This window comes from Pituophis catenifer, unplaced genomic scaffold, assembly GCF_029215685.1.
Source record: "Pituophis catenifer annectens isolate HBS135680 unplaced genomic scaffold, rPitCat1.0.hap2 SCAF_3, whole genome shotgun sequence".
Lineage (NCBI taxonomy): Eukaryota > Metazoa > Chordata > Lepidosauria > Squamata > Colubridae > Pituophis > Pituophis catenifer.
In genome coordinates, this window is record NW_027256883.1 from 151,967,117 (window position 1) to 151,984,129 (window position 17,013).

At 42.8% G+C, this 17,013-nt stretch overlaps 1 protein-coding gene across 1 annotated transcript; it reads left to right on the top strand.

The window, feature by feature from the left end:
* Positions 1–6,888: 6,888 nt before the first annotated feature.
* On the top strand, positions 6,889–12,131 carry PARS2 (prolyl-tRNA synthetase 2, mitochondrial). Its single transcript, XM_070939521.1, is given in 3 exon segments — positions 6,889–6,961; positions 6,964–6,982; positions 10,637–12,131. Coding segments are annotated over 3 exon segments (1,548 nt in total). The 3' UTR covers positions 12,093–12,131.
* The last annotated feature ends 4,882 nt before the right edge of the window (positions 12,132–17,013 follow it).

The window sequence follows — 17,013 nt, forward strand, 5'->3', positions numbered from 1 at the left end:
AGGAGGCCAATGCCCACCATGGCCACGCCCACCCAGCAATCGGGCAGATAACCCCTTGCTAAAATTTTTGAAGCCCACCCCTGCTGACCAGTCATAACAAGGGCACCAACAAGGCTCGGTTAATGGTTAATGGTAGCCTAGAATTAAGAATGGGCGGAGTTTCAGTAGTGCTCTATCATACTGTACAAGGAAACTGTAAACTTATTTCTTTCACAGGGATTATCTTTCTCTGCAATCTGCCATGAATTTCCTTCTCTAATAATTCTAAACATGTATTTATCTGTTATCCCACCAAAATTCACATTGTAGGAAGTGCCCAAGGTCAAAAAAATAAACTGATAAAACCAGCCCAGCAGCAAATGATAATAACAGGTTATGAGGCCCTGTCTGACCTGTGCAGATCAGCTTTCCAGGAAATGCAAAAAGACAAGCAAAATTGCCCGAGGAATCAGGTTCCTCTTAATTTTACAAATGGTATTTAGCATTTCTCCCCTATCTCCTAGTACTCCTACCCAAAAGGCTGCTTACACACTGAAAAATATATACCGCAGGAAAAAAAGGGTCACAATGGGAAAAGGAAATCAAAGTAACTCCAACACCAGTTCTTAAGATTTTATGAAACTTAATAACTGGCAGCTATAGGCTGTTTAAGGAATTCTAGAAATGATCATCATCTCAGAACCAGCCTAGAAAAATTTCCTGACAGTTAGAACAATTAATCAGTGGAACGACGTGTCTCCAGAAGTTGTGGGTTCTACAACACTGCAGGTTTTAAAGAAGTGATTACATAATCATCTGTCTGAGATGGTATAGGGCCGTGATGGTGAACCTATGGCACGCATGCCTAAGGTGACACGCAGAGCCATATTTCCGGTACATGAGCTGTTGCCCAACTCACTTGCAGCTGCACATACGCGCGCACCCCAGCTGGTGTTTGGGCCTCCGGTACACATGCGCGCAATTCAGGGGACACAGCTGGTCTTTGGAGCTCTCCTGCACATGGATGCGTGTTTGTGCATGTGCATGAGAGTACTTGCGTGCAGTGCATGCATGTGCAGATGGCATTTGCGTGTGTGCATTGCATGAAATCCAAGTGCATGCTTAGAAGGTGCGATTGCACATGCAGCGCATGGGGGAGCTGTGCAAAATCTGCATGCATGCACAGATGGTGCGGTTACACACGCAGTGCATGGGAGGTGCACGCAAAAGCCATGCACAGATGGTGGTTAGTGCGGATGGTGCGCATGTGCGCAAAGTGCATACCTGTTCGGCACTCAGTGAGTAAAAGGTTCGCCACCATTGGTATAGGGTTTCCTTGAGCAAGGGGTTGGACTAGATGATTTTCAAGATCCCTTCCAACCCTGTTATTCTGTTATTGAAAGAAGGTTCTTCTTCACAGGTAATACTGACAGCAAACAACTGCCAGTCCAAACTTGGACTTAGACCAAATTTGGAAACCAAAGATGCACAAACTGATACAACTTTTATTATAAGAATCTTGCTAATCTGTGAATGTACAGTATTTCCCCTTTCCTTTCCTTTTTGTAATGAAAACTAGGGAAGATGATCATGTTTGAGACGCTTTCTCATTTGGGAAGAATTTTAACAATTGGAAAAAGAATTTTAATTCTGTAGGAAGTTAGCACCTACCCCTTTCCTAGAGGAATGAAATATTTTGGGAAATATTAAAAAGGCAGAATATTATGTTTCCCTGGATGAGAAATGGAGAAGCATGTTTTAAAGACGAAGCAGCTCCCATCTTCCTGCCCCCACCCTTTGTCAATGGGCCAGAGGCAGAAACTCAATCTTTGTCAATGGACCATCATCGGCAACACAATAGGACCCATCTAGCAACAGAAACTCACCACATGGCACCTGGGAAGATTACATCAGCCAGCAAGGCTAGCTAAGACCTCCACCCCCTGGGAGTCTGACAACCAATCAGGATACTCTTTCGGGCCCCAGGAAGTTCAAAGCCAGGGAGGGCATAAAACCCAGGGGCTCACTGCGTCTTGGCCCTTTTCTGTTCAGGAACTCAAACCATTTGATCCTGTCCACCATTAAACCATCTTTCCAAGCAGTCTCCATGTTTCCAGTGTCTTTTTCCCCACTTGGAGCTGAACCCAGAAGGATATTTCTTCTAAAAATTGAAAATTACATTTATTCCTGTACTGTCTCCAACTCTCCTTTTAATCATTAACATGGCCCACCAGTAACCCAAACTTGAAAACTATGTTACAAAGATCATCTATCAATACCTCCTTTAGTAATAAATGACCAGGCTAAGTAATTAACCTGCAAAAATAATAACAAACGGAAAATCCTTTACATAAAGTTAATTAAAATACCCCCCCCAAGAGTTGCATGTGCACCAAGTTAAACATCACTGGAGGCACATATTTACTCATACCCTACACCAGTGGTCCCCAACCCCCGGTCCGCGGACCGGTGCCGGGCCGTGAAGTACCTGGCACCGGGCCGCGCAGCGGCCGGGGGACAGGAACGCTTCAGCACAAAGGCTCCTGGGCCGTGCGCAATGGGCCTGCGCAAAGGCTCAGGCTCCTGGGCCGTGCGCAATGGGCCTGCGCAAAGGCTCCTGGGCCGTGGCCCCACCCCTGCGCGCGCTCAGCGGGCCGCGGCCCCACCCCTGCGCGCGCTCAGCGGGCCGCGGCCCCACCCCTGCGCGCGCTCAGCGGGCCGCGGCCCCACCCCTGCGCGCGCTCAGCGGGCCGCGGCGATAAAAAGGTTGGGGACCACTGCCCTACACCCCCTCTCAAAGACCATGTTCCCTATAAAAGAACCTGATCTTTTGTACTCTATTTTGTAGCTACCTTTAAATTCTGTTTCTATGCTTTCAAATAAACCTATGTGCCTCCTCTCCAAATAATAATAATAATAATAATAATAATAATAATAATAATAATAATAATAATAATAATAATAATAATAATAATAATTTTATTTCTATACCGTCCTTCTCCCGAAGGACTCAGGGCGGTGTACAGCCAATTTAAAAACACAGGACACAACAATAATTAAAAATTAAAATAATTAAATACATCTGGCTGATTTAAAACCCCAAAAATTAAAATACCCCAATTTAAAATTAGTATGTTGATAGCCCTGCCTGGCGGAACAACAGGGTCTTCAGTGCGCAGCGAAACACCCGGAGGTCGGAGATCTTACGTATTTCCGGGGGCAGTTCATTCCACAGGGCTGGGGCTCCCACAGAGAAGGCCCTCCCCCTGGGTGTTGCCAGCCGACATAACTTGGCTGATGGCACCCTGAGGAGACCCTCTCTGTGGGAACGGACTGGTTGGTGGGAGGCTATTGGTGGCAGAAGACGGTCTCGAAGGTACCCGGGTCCTATGCCATGGAGCGCTTTAAAGGTGTCCATTATCATTCTTACACAGCCCAGATTGAAACTGGACCAGAACATTCTTCAGACACTCAAATTACATTCCTTTTGTCCCACACATTCAATAAGCATCTTTTAATTATTATAAAAAGAACAAATTCACAGTGCTAAACCTATTAGCAACCCTCCTTCGTTTTGTACAATTGTCCCAATTCCAGGAAATTACCTCAGGAAATAAAATAAATGATCATCAGCCTGGGATAGCATTTTCACCGATACAACCCAGTCAAATTTCCATCTCGACTTATGGCATTATAAAGACCATCTCTTGACAGGCTGTTTACTAATCTTATTTTTATAACAAGATTTAAAAATTTACAATTCACTTGAAAACAAATCCCAGAGCAGGAATTTGTCCCCCATGTCATATGCTATAAATCAATTACAGAACTTTGAAAGCAATTTAGGAAGGCCAAGTCAAAAAACTGAAAGCACCCATGACAAGCTATCTTCAACTGGAGGAGCCAAAAGCAACCCTGCCTTTAGGCAGAATTGACTTGGGTGTGCGTGTGTGAGAGGAGTAAGGGGAGTGATAGGGATGGTAAGAGTAGCAATCCGTATTTTCACAATATGACAGTAATTTCAACTAGGAAACAACGAGCATTCTAGACGAAGCTAAAGCCCCTCTACGAGGGAGATGGGTGGTTAAGAAGTTTGATAACTAAATAAATCCAAAAATACAGAATACACTGGGTGGGCTTGCACTGTTTGCTAATAAAAACCAAACAAACCATATTATTGCTAACTGTTATATCAGAACTCTAATATTTGACAACTGCAGAATTAATAGAAGCACAGATTTTATTCCACTTACACTGTTTAAACAAAATTGCCTACAGGAAAACAGCCTAAGACCAACCAGTCCCATATTACTTAACTTTATGGTATCCAATTGCTGCAGGCTTCTGTAACTGGGGAAAAAAATCTCTAAAATAGTTAACTAACCTTGTTGATCAGGTTGTAAAAATTGAATATTGTGCAAAGAATAGTAAAGCAGGATTTGCAGGAAAATTAATAAAGCATAGGATAAGTATCAGTTTTCTATGTAATAGACTAAAAGTTTAACTGAGAAAGTCCTTGATAACCAAAACTAGAGATAAAGACTCACTCAAGTTGTGCTCAGCCTCTAGTAGCTATCTAAAAATTTGCACAAGTTCATATGGAGGTGGATGGATATACAGCTAGACAGACAGACAATACAGATATGGTTTGTCTGCCTGCCTGCCTATCATCCAAATAAGACCCTGTCTTATATTTTTTTGAACCCTGAAATAAGCCAGCGCTTGACACATCCAGTCCAGGGGCTGCAAGTTTGGCAGCCCTGATCTATATTTTCTCTCTCCCTCTCTCTCTCTCTCCCTCTCTCTCTCTCTCATCTACCTATCATCTATCTATCTCTATATCATTTATACCTATCTATCTTTATATCATTTATATCTAAGAGCCACAGTGGCCCAGTAGTTAGAATGCAGTACTGTAAGCTACTTCTGCTGACTGCCGGCTGCCTGCAATTTGGCAGATCGAATCTCACCAGGCTCAAGGTTGACTCAGCCTTCCATCCTTCCGAGATGGGTAAAATGAGGACCCAGATTGTTGGGGGCAATATGCTGACTCTGTAAACCACTTAGAGAGGGCTGTAAAAGCACTGTGAAGCGGTATATAAGTCTAAATGCTATTGCTATCTCTCTCTCTCTCAATAGTTCAATATGGAGGTGACTAGGCCATAAGCAACTGTGAGCAGAACCGCCCAATCCAGATCAACTGGCACCTAAGAAAAAGCTGTGCAAAGACCCTCCTAGCCAAGACTGCCACCTGTTCATTGAGTAGGAGTTGCGAATCTAAGGCAGGGATGTCAAACTGGTAGCCCATGGGCCGGATGCATCACACGCAGGCACATCCACCCCAGCTTCACAAATGGGAAAAGCATCATGAAACATCATGTGATGTCAACGTGACACGATGAGTTCCACAATGCACACCAGATCCATCTGAGGCAATACCACCCCATCCAACGGCAAAGGTGGCATAGTTCTACAACTAGTAGGCCCCCAAACCCAAACCAGTCTTGCCAGAGTTCAGCTGAACCCTGATGTCCCACATCCAGATCTGCAGACTGCAGACCCCAACACCTCCTCCTCCTCCTCCTCCTCCTCCTCATTATTATTATTATTATTATTATTATTATTATTATTATTATTATTATCTGAGAAAGAATAGCCAAATAGCAACATTAAGACAAGACGAGACGAGATGAGACGAGAATTCTTTATTGGCCAAGTGTGATTGGACACACAAGGAATTAATCTTGGGGCGTACGCTCTCGATGTACATAAAAGAAAAGATACATTCATCAAGAATTATAAGATACAACACTTAATGATACTCATAGGGAACAAATAAGTAATCAAATCATATTAGGAAACAAGTCAATATAAATCTTAAGGATACCAGCAGCAAGGTTACAGTCATAGTCTTAAGTGGGAGGAGGTGCATGATAGGAATAAGTCTAATAAGGAATAAGGATAAATCTAACAAAACAGCACTGCAGCACAGAATTGCTCAGCATAACTGCTTTAACTAGTACCAGTTTATTGCCAGATTGAAATAGTAAGAATGTAATGACAGGAAGACCATCCCTGATTACCTCCTGGGCAGAAGGAACATTGAAGAATTGGGAAGTCAGCTCTTGGTGCTAAAGGAATATATGGGGAGAAAAGTTCTAAATTAAAATACTGAAGGTGATTCCTCTCTCTTCAATCTATTTTTTTTTTCTTTTTCTTTTTAATTTTATTCAGCTCCAGTTACAAGGAATGGGATGGAGGATAAGGGGCACAAGGAGTCTAGAAATGGGCGGAAAGTCTTGCAGTTGGACCTGCCCATTTCTGATCTGATCTGATAGGGAGTTTTTTTCTTCTTCTTCCCGCCAGCTGGAAAAGCGGGGAAGAGGAAGATCAGAAAAGGCAAAATAATCAGCTACTCCTTTGCCCATCACGCATTGTCCACATGTCATCTGGACTGCACCGTTGCGCAGCGATCCAGTTCCGTCCCGATGTAGACGGGAGGCATAACTAGCAACGCAGAAGCAAATTCCATGCTGCAATACTTTTCTTCTGATTCATAGATGAGGGCTAGCCCTTCAATAATAGTTTTTTAAAATTAAAGAATATTGCAATATTTGCAACCTAACAAGGCATGAAAACGAAGCCTCTTATAACCCTGAAACGTGGGCGCGGGTATATAACAGAACGTCTGACCAGGCACATGTCTCAAGTAAGATTAAAAAACCTGGCGAACGTGTGCATGCGCTTGCAGTCAAAATGTAAAAAAATAAATAAAAAATAAATAAAAAAAGCTTTGCACTGTCTCCTGACGGAATTTGGACCAGAAGCATTTTTCATATTCCTCCAAAAATATTAAAACGCGGAAAAAGCCTCGCCCACTTCACTATGTGAGCCCGGAAGCGTTCCGGAATGAAAAGGAAACTATGTGTACGCATGCGTAGTTGCACTCGAATGGCTCGCAGGTCTTGCACAATTGCTGGAAGGTCGCATTTGAATGGCATCGGTGAGTTTTTACAACGAGAAAAGCGATCCTACCCACGGTGCCGTAAGTGAACGCAAGATGGATTGTTCTCGGGTTGTTCCTGGCGAGTTTGCTCACGTTGTTTTGTAGACACCGCGCTGTATATCTGCAGTTGGAGCAGCCCTGCAGTTTAAGTAACAGAATAACACAGTTGGAAGGGACCTTGTAGGTCATCTAGTCCGACCCCCCCTCTCCCCGCCCAAGCAGGAGGTTCTATACCAGTATTTTTCAACCTTGGCAACTTGAAGATGTGTGGACTTCAACTCCCAGAATTCCCCAGCCAGTAAAGCTGGATAGGGAATTCTGGGAGTTGAAGACCACACATCTTCATGCGTCCAAGGTTGAGAAGCACCATTTCTGGCAGTCTCTTCTTGAAAGCTTCCAGTAGTGAAGCTCCCACAACTTCTGAAGGAAACCTGTTGATTGTTTTCACTGTCAGAAAATTTATCCTTATTTCTAGGTTGAATCTCTCAAAATATATGATCTGTGCCCGTTGCGTGCAGTGCGACTTATTTCCCAGAATTTCTTCCTGTGGAGGCTTGTTGCTGATGATCTTCACAAAAACATCAAGAAGCATTTAATTTAACAAAGTACGCATTGGAATAACCTCCTCTATGTGTACCCATACTTTTCCAGAAAACTGGAAGGCACCAGGTTGGGAATGGCTGTAATAGAGCAGAGGTAGAAGACTTGCATTATTCCAGATATAGCTGAACTAAAGTTCTCATTAGCCATCCCCACTGACCATGTGAGCCGTGAGTTACAATTGGTCAAGACTGTGCAGTGTTTCATATTCAGTATCCCAAAAGTATCCCAGTATCCCAAAAGTGCTTGGAAAACATAGGAACATGAATGCAACAGCTGCCTGTGAGTTATTAAACGTGTGCTATCTTTTCCCTTGGATTTTGCCACAGCTAAGGAAATATTGGATTGTTTATGAGATAAAATGTAACTGCTTTAAAAAAGTTACATGCTCTCATTATCCCAAGCACTTTGAGGGCATTGAATTTGAAGCACCATCCATCTTATTCCGCAAATCAATCAATCTATCTATCTATCTATCTATCTATCTATCTATCTATCTATCTATCTATCTATCTAAATGTGGCGGAGTAGTTAGAAGGCTAATTCTGCTGACTGCTAGCTGCTTGCAGTTTGGCAGTTCAAATCTCACCAGACTTAAATTCACTCAGCCTTCCATCTTTCCAAGGTTAGTAAAATGAGAACCCAGATTGTTGGGGGCAATAGGCTGATTCTGTAAAACTTTTTAGAGAGGGCTGTAAAGCACTGTGAAGCGGTATATAAGTCTAAGTGCTATTGCTATTGCTAAAATGCCAATCTCATTCTGAAAAGTAACTAAAGTAATGGTATGGCTGAATAGAGAGGCTTTATTCCCCATTTGCATTATTTACAGTTGATTGATTCATTATATTCTATCAAGTCACTGTTGACCCTTAGCAACCACACAAACCAATGTTTCCCAACTTCAGGAACTTTAACATGTGTCGACATACTGGATGGGGAACTCTGGGAATTGAAGTGCACTTATTTTATATTTGCTGAGGTTGAAAGACTAATGTAGACCTTCTCCAGGATATCTGTCACCAGCTGATTCTTCAGGTCTTCCAAAAGTGTAGCCATCACCACTATAATCGGGTCCATCCACATTGCTTCTGGTTGTTCTCATCTTTCCTTTCCTTCTACCTTTCCCACTATTATGGTCTTCTAAATGGAGCTGGGTCTTTGCCCAAAATATTTGCCCACCTTTGCCTCGAGTTAAGAATTCTGAATTGTTGTACACAATTGCCTCATCATTAATAACACTTATTTGCTTCCTTGTCATACTGTAGGATAACACTGTAAACGGAATAATGAGTGGTATTTAAATAACTCATTGTTTCTTTCTGCATCAAAATGATGCAAGATCTAATATTACAAGACATTTGTGCACTGAAACAACTATGTCTATACAAAGCAGTAAGGTAATGTAAACTTAGCCAACTTTTACATTGAATGGAGTAATGTTTAAATAGGAGTTAGAATGTTTAATATTAAATATATTATCTTTTATTTATTTGCGTGCTTATTAAGGAAAGGGTTGCTTGTTTTAGTAGAACAGAAGAAATAAAAATAAAGCAATAGTGAAAAAGAAAGGAAAGGAGAAAAGGAAGCAATATATAAACCCAGAAATATATACCATGCATACATACATTTTTTGTCCAGTTCTGATAAAGGATTGCCATATTTTATTATGCCCTTCATTATATAATCTATGTTTGTTCTAGTTGCAAGTACTATCAATTTACTGAGTAATTTGGGCCATTAATGTGTCTTTCCAATGTTAAAGGATTCTTGGCAAGGAGAAAGACATACATAACCCCTGTCTGTTGTCCAATTTCCAGGTAATAGATATGCGATTAAAAAAATGGATATCCAAAAATATTAAAATCTAAATCAAATTAATCAATTTGATTAATTTAATCAAAATCAAATTAATGTATGTAATTTCTCAGATCCTTTGGAAGTTATTTTTTTCTGCTCATTTCAGCAGCTGCAAAGCTAGCTGATTCCTGCATTATATTTCCTTGTAATTGTTACACAATTTATAACATCAAAATGTGTTTTGAGAGATCTGGTTTTTTGTCTGTTGCTCAATAGGCATTCAGGATGGATCCAGTTAAATTGCCAGCTACATTTTTTAAAGTCCAAACTATTATTTAGCTAAATACTATAATCAGAAGTTGTTGTAACAATTTTTATCATAAAATACAAAAGGAAAATTCCACTCCTCTTTACCCACTTTCTCTCTCCCTTTCACGTCCCTGAAAGGATTTAGAAAAGAAAAATGTTTTGGTTTTGGTTTTTGTTTACCTAAGAAGTAGGTTAAGGATATACTTGGGTTTCTTTCCATTCTTCCTATTCTGACACTAATTGGTTGGGGGGTCTAGAGATAATTTATATTTATAAAGGTAAAGGTTCCCCTCGCACATATGTGCTAGTCGTTCCGGACTCTAGGGGGCGGTGCTCATTTCCGTTTCAAAGCCGAAGAGCCAGCGCTGTCTGAAGACGTCTCTGTGGTCATGTGGCCGGCATGACTAAATGCCAAAGGTACACGGAACGCAGTTACCTTGCCACCAAAGGTGGTCCCTATTTTTCTACTTGCATTTTTTACGTGCTTTCGAACTGCTAGGTCGGCAGAAGCTGGGACAAGTAATGGGAGCTCACTTGTTACACGGCACTAGAGATTTCTACCACTTAACTGCCAACCTTTCAATCCACAAGCTTAGCATCTTAGCCACTGAGCCACCGCATCCTCTTTTTATAAATTTATATTTATAAATATATTTAAATTTGTGTGAGGATTTAAGATGTGTATTTTATTTATTGTATATGTATTTAGAAGGTGGTGGGACACCTTTTAATGGTTCTTTGAGACCGTCTCTGCAAACAAGCTTTTCAAGTTTTTTTTCTAGAAACACCTTATTTTCAAATCATTTTAGAAACTCATTCAGAATATTTCTTATTTACTTGTCAATGCAGTGGGAATTGTTTTGTAATACAATGGCATACAGCATAGCGTACCTTATAAGCTTAATTATGTGAAATTAGTTTTTGTTACTTTCTCTTTTCCTGCAGATTTGGAACTGAAGCTTTCTCTATGAATCTTAAAATGAATCTTAAAATGGATCAACTTTTTAAAACAGGAAAAATAGTACTGCCTTGTTTGGCTAATTGGGTCATGTGCTGCCAAAGGCAGAGTTACAGGTCTTACTGCAATTTTCATAAAAAACAAAAGCTTTTTCCACAAATGAATCTGCGGGATGACACTGAAGCATTCCAGGAGAGCAGATCTGGAGAACCAATGTGTAAAAGCCAAACATTGATGTTACAAACTGGATTGATTTGTCCTGCCAATCCCGGATGCTATTACTATATGCCTTATACTGTCCGAGCAATGGAGAAGCTTATCAAAGTTTTAGACCAAGAAATGCAAGCCATAGGTGGACAAAAAGTGAACATGCCAACGCTATGTTCAGGAAAGCTCTGGAAAGCCAGTGGGAGATGGGATCTGATGGGCAAAGAGCTTCTGCGAGTGACTGACAGGCATAGTCAAGAATATTGTTTAGGGCCTACCCATGAGGAGGCCATCACAGACTTAGTAGCTTCTCAAGGCTCCTTGTCTTACAAACAGCTTCCTCTTTTGTTGTATCAGGTGACAAGGAAGTTTCGAGATGAGCCGAGACCTCGTTTTGGGTTACTCCGTGGCCGAGAGTTCTATATGAAGGATATGTATAGCTTTGATGTCTCTGAGGAGGCCGCCCTCCAGACCTATTCCCTGGTGTGCAAAGCTTACTGCAACATATTCAGCCGGTTGGGGCTTCAGTTTCTGAAAGTCCAAGGAGCAACAGGAAGCATCGGAGGGACATTGTCTCATGAATTCCAGCTACCTTCCGATGTCGGTGAGGACCGATTGGCAATGTGTACCAACTGTGACTTTTCAGCCAATCTAGAGATAGTAAAGTCAGATGAGATGCGTTGCCCTGCTTGCAAAGGAGAACTGGTTGAGAAGAAAGGGATTGAAGTAGGCCACACATTCTTCTTGGGAACTAAATATTCTTCTGTTTTCAAAACTACTGTCCAAACTGCTGACAATGTGCCCGTTCTAGCTGAAATGGGATGTTATGGGTTGGGTGTCACCCGCATCCTTGCGGCCTCCATTGAGTTACTTTCAACAGAGAATGCCATTCGTTGGCCAAACCTCATAGCACCCTATCAGGTTTGCCTTATCCCTCCCAAAAGTGGCAGTAAGGCACACAAAGCAACAGAACTCATAGAGGATTTACACAGGTGTGTTGCTGAAGCCATACCTCAACTTAAAGAAGAACTTGTGCTGGATGACCGGACTCAGTTCACCATTGGCAAAAGATTAAAAGACGCTGACAAACTTGGCTATCCTTTTGTTATAATATGTGGGAAGAAGGCTTTGGATGACCCTCCTCTCTTCGAAGTGTGCAACCAAAACACGAGTGAAACCCTATTCCTTACCAAAGAGGCCACAGTTGACTTGCTACGTAAAGTCCACATTCCCTGAAGTCTGGATTGTGGGTGGTGGCAGTTCTAAAATATTAAAACTTTGTCATATCAAAACATAATAATTTGAGTATATTGGATTTTTTTATTGTTTTAATTTCTAGTTTGTAACCCAAGCATCACAATGAAGCAGAATGCTGATTCCTCTCTGAAGTTTTGTATGTGTCACTTTTACTATTGTTGGTAGGCTAAATAGGAAACATGATTAGATAAGATAATTGTACTTTATTGGAGGGTTACATGAACAGAATCCTGCAAGCCTGGACACTTCTCCCCACATCCCCTTTATAGCCCCAAAACTAGGGAGGGTCTCTTCTGAGCCTCTTGCCCTGCCTACATTCCTACTATGAGCTAAGCTGCTTTTTAATTTACTTATTATTTTATATCCCGCTTTTATTATTTTTAGAAATAACTTAAGGCAGTGAACATATCCAATACACCTTCCTCCTCCTATTTTCCCAACAAGCAACAACCCTACAAGGTGGATGGGCTGAGAGTGACTGGCCCAAGGTCACGCAGCTGGCTTTCATGACCAAGGCAGGATTTGAACTCATAGCTCCTGCTTTCTAGCCTGGTGCCTTAACCATTAGACCAAACTGGCTCTCTTTTAAGCTAGCTGTACATTTCAGGTACAGAAACAGCAGCCATAGTTTTTTTTTTCTACACTGAGTGAACTCCCTATAAAAAGGGCTTTCTTAGCATTCCTAATATGTTAAAAAAAAAAAGTTACTCCCTTTCTTAAATGAGAGTAGATTACCTGTTTGTGTGGGTTACCACAATGTTTTGAATTCCATTTTTATTGTGGGAATACTTTAAACCAGTGTTTCTCAGCCTCAGCTAATTTAAGAAGTGTAGACCTGAACACCTTATGATAGCTGGGGAATTCTGCGATTTGAAGTTTGCATTTCTAAAGATTGCTGAAGTCGAGAGATACTGATTTAAAACATCAAAAGGCACCTCTGGAGTGCAAGTCCCTAAAAGTCTTCTTGTCATTCAAGCTGCATATCTGATTAAACTTTTTAATGGAAGTTTTTGCCTTGTATTTTTTATCATAAGGTTCTGCCTGCTTTAGAATCTACCTTAGGCTGACTTCATCAGGCAACAGCATTGTTTTCGATACAGAAAGGCAACCTGGTTTTCTTCAAAATAAACTGTTAGATGCCATTATGCCGTTACAGGTAGTTAAAATGAGGGGGGAGAGGCTCCAATATATCTCGAACTGGCCATTCTTTTCTGTCTATTCTGATTTCACTTTCTTCCCCTTTCTCTTTTCTTCCTTCTCATATGACCTATGGACTTCAACTCCCAGAATTGGCTAACTCAGGAATTCTGGGAGTTGAAGTCCACAGGTTGTAAAGTTGCCATAGTGGCCCCACCCCTGTCATATAGAAAGCAGGAACTATCTGATTATTCCTTGCAGGGTCGAGCTGAGGATTTTGTGCAATATCTGTATGACAAAATCGCTCAGATTCGAGAAGGGCTGGCCTCTGACTGGGTATGTCCGGACGGGATGACTGAGGCAGGTCTTGAGAGTGTTATCTGGGGGGAGTTCGATCCTGTGACTCCCGAGGACATGGACAGGATCCTGGGACGGCTGAACGCGACCACATGTTTATTGGACCCGTGTCCCTCCTGGTTGGTACTGGCCTCCCGGGAGGTGACGCGAGGCTGGCTCCAGATGATTGTTAACGCTTCTTTGGGTGAGGGGGTCCTGCCGGCCGCTTTGAAAGAAGCGGTGGTGAGGCCCCTCCTCAAGAAGCCCTCTCTGGATCCGGCTGTTTTGGCTAACTATCGTCCAGTCTCCAACCTTCGCTTCGTTGCGAAGGTTGTTGAGAGTGTGGTGGCGCAACAGCTTCCCCGGTACCTGGATGAAGCTGTCTATCTAGACCCGCTCCAGTCCGGCTTCCGGCCTGGGCACAGCACGGAAACGGCATTGGTCGCATTGGTGGATGATCTCTGGAGGGCCCGGGATAGGGGTCATTCCTCTATCCTGGTCCTGTTAGACCTCTCAGCGGCTTTTGATACCATCGACCATGGTATCATGTTGCACCGGTTGGCGGGGTTGGGGGTGGGAGGCACCGTTTTGCGGTGGTTCTCCTCCTACCTCTCCGACCGGTCGCAATCTGTGTTGACAGGGGGGCAGCGGTCGACCCCGAGGCACCTTGCTTGTGGGGTGCCACAAGGGTCGGTACTCTCGCCCCTTCTGTTCAACATTTATGTAAAGCCGCTGGGTGAGATCATCCGTGGCTTCGGGGTGGAGTTCCATCAATACGCTGATGACACCCAGCTGTATATCTCCACCCCAGGCCACCCCAATGATGCCCTTGAAGTGTTGTCCCAGTGCCTGGAGGCCGTGCGGGCCTGGATGGGGAGAAACAGGCTCCAACTCAACCCCTCCAAGACCGAGTGGCTGTGGCTCCCGGCGTCCCGATATAGCCAGCTGACGCCATCGCTGACTATTGGGGGTGAATCACTCGCCCCCACGGAGAGGGCTCGCAACTTGGGCGTCCTCCTGGACGCACGGCTGTCCTTGGAAGATCATTTGACGGCCGTGGCCAGGGGGGCTTTTTATCAGGTTCGCCTGATACGCCAGTTGCGTCCCTTTCTAGATCGGGACTCCCTACGCACAGTCACTCAGGCACTCGTCACCTCCCGCCTGGACTACTGCAACGCTCTCTACATGGGGCTCCCCCTGGGGTGCACCCGGAGGCTCCAGCTGGTCCAGAACGCGGCCGCGCGGGGGATCATGGGGGCGACGAGGCGCTCCCACGTGACACCTCTCCTGCGCGAGCTGCACTGGCTCCCGGTGGTCTTCCGGGTGCGCTTCAAGGTGTTGGTGACCACCTTTAAAGCGCTCCATGGCTTAGGGCCGGGGTACTTACGAGACCGCCTTCTGCCACCAATAGCCTCCCACCGGCCAGTACGCTCACACAGAGTGGGCCTCCTCAGGGTGCCGTCCGCCAGGCAATGTCGGCTGGCGACCCCCAGGGGGAGAGCCTTCTCTGTGGTGGCGCCTACCCTCTGGAACACCCTCCCCCCAGAATTACGCATAATAACAGACCTCCGGATTTTTCGTCGGGCCCTAAAAACCTATTTATTCCAACAAGCTGGGCTGGCTTGACCAAATTTTTTAATTTTTAAATTGATTTTAAATTGGAAATGGTTTTAATTTGGCCAAAACATTTAATTATTTTAAATAGTTTTTTAGATTCACCATGTTTGTATATATGTCTTGTTTTTACCTTGGCTGTGCACCGCCCTGAGTCCTATTTTGGAGAAGGGCGGTATAAAAATTTAATAAATAAATAAATAAATAAATAAATAAATCCAAACTAGCCATTTCTAGAAAATTAGTCTGGAGGTCAAGAGAAATTAGTCTGAAGTCTCTCTGTGGCACTAAGGTCATCATTGTTCTAGAACATCCGTAGTCTAGAATGAACTCAAGATGCTCAGTCATCCGGGTTGTGGTTGTCTCAAAGGTGCATTTCCAAGAGGCAACTGGACTTTCTTTGAAAGAAAGAAAATCCAGTTGCCTCTTGAAAAAGCATCTTGGACAACCTATTCTAGAACCTGCCCATAAAGTTGCAGTTTTAAATATGCACTTTTTTTTTTTAATTTGATTTATATGCCACCCTTCTTCTCAGGGCGGCTTACAATGTGCTCAGCAATAGCCTTCATCTTTTTGTATATTTATACAAAGTCAGCTTATTGCTCCCACAACTGGGTCCTCATTTCACCTACCTTAGAAAGGATGGAAGGCTGAGTCAACCTTGAGCCTTGGCGAGATTCGAACCCTGCAGTAATTGCAGGCAGCTGGTTTTAATAACCAGCTTAATAACAGGGTGCCTTAAACCCCTGCACTACCAAGGCTCTTTTCAAAATGCTGCCAAACTCAGGCCTATTTTCCAAAACATACCCTTAGATTTACCACGAGAATAAGTCGCAAACGCTCTTTAGTGTGTTCATACTATGTATTAAATTCAGTTTTCTTGAGATTGAGTCTTTGTGGCTCAGGCTGATGTGTAAACCCAGACCCTTTCAGTGAGCTGATAATTCAATGTATTCTAGGAATTCAGATAATAAACTTATTATAGAGCCAAATGTGTTGTGTATATCCAACATTATTTGGCATTATCACCTGAGATTTTTAAATTTTAATTTTATCTACAGTCCTGGGGTTTTCTGCTAGTGGCTCATCCTAGCACTAGCCAAAGCTTTATGAAGTTAGCTAAGGTCATGTCTGCCACCTTGCTGTGGAGCAAAGTGAGAGCAGTCATGCTGAAAAAAATCTCTCAGCCTTGAACAGACTCAGGATTTTAAACTTTCAAGAGTTTACGCAATGAAACGCTGGCACAGAGTTGTAATCTATGACTGCCAACAGTTCGGCAGTTCGAATCTCACCGTTTCAAGGTTGACTCAGCCTTCCATCCTTTGGAGGTCGGTAAAAAGAGGACTCAAGATTGTTGGGGGCAATAGGTTGACTCTGTAAACAGCTTAGAGTGGGCTGTAAAGCACTGTGAAGCAGTATAGAAGTCTAAATGCTCACTTTTGAGCTCAAAAGCCAAAAGTTTCTGGCAGCAAATAAGGAGCTGGTTAGAAGAGATGTTAATGTTTAAAATAGAAGTTTTCTTACGGGGCATGACAGATGGCAAATATGACAATAATGTAATCTATTTAATATTGCATATACTTACCGCGGCAAGACTAGCATTTGCTCAAAAATGGAAGTGTAAAGAAATGCCCTCAGAAGAAGTAATACACAAAATTTACAGCTGTGCAGAGATGGACAGACCCACTTTAGAACTCAAAAGACAAAAGTGAATCAACATACTATGAAGTCTGGAATAAATTTTATAATTGGTTAGATAAGAGGAAGAATGCCAAAAACAAGGGATAACGAATGTCTGGAAATGTATACATCA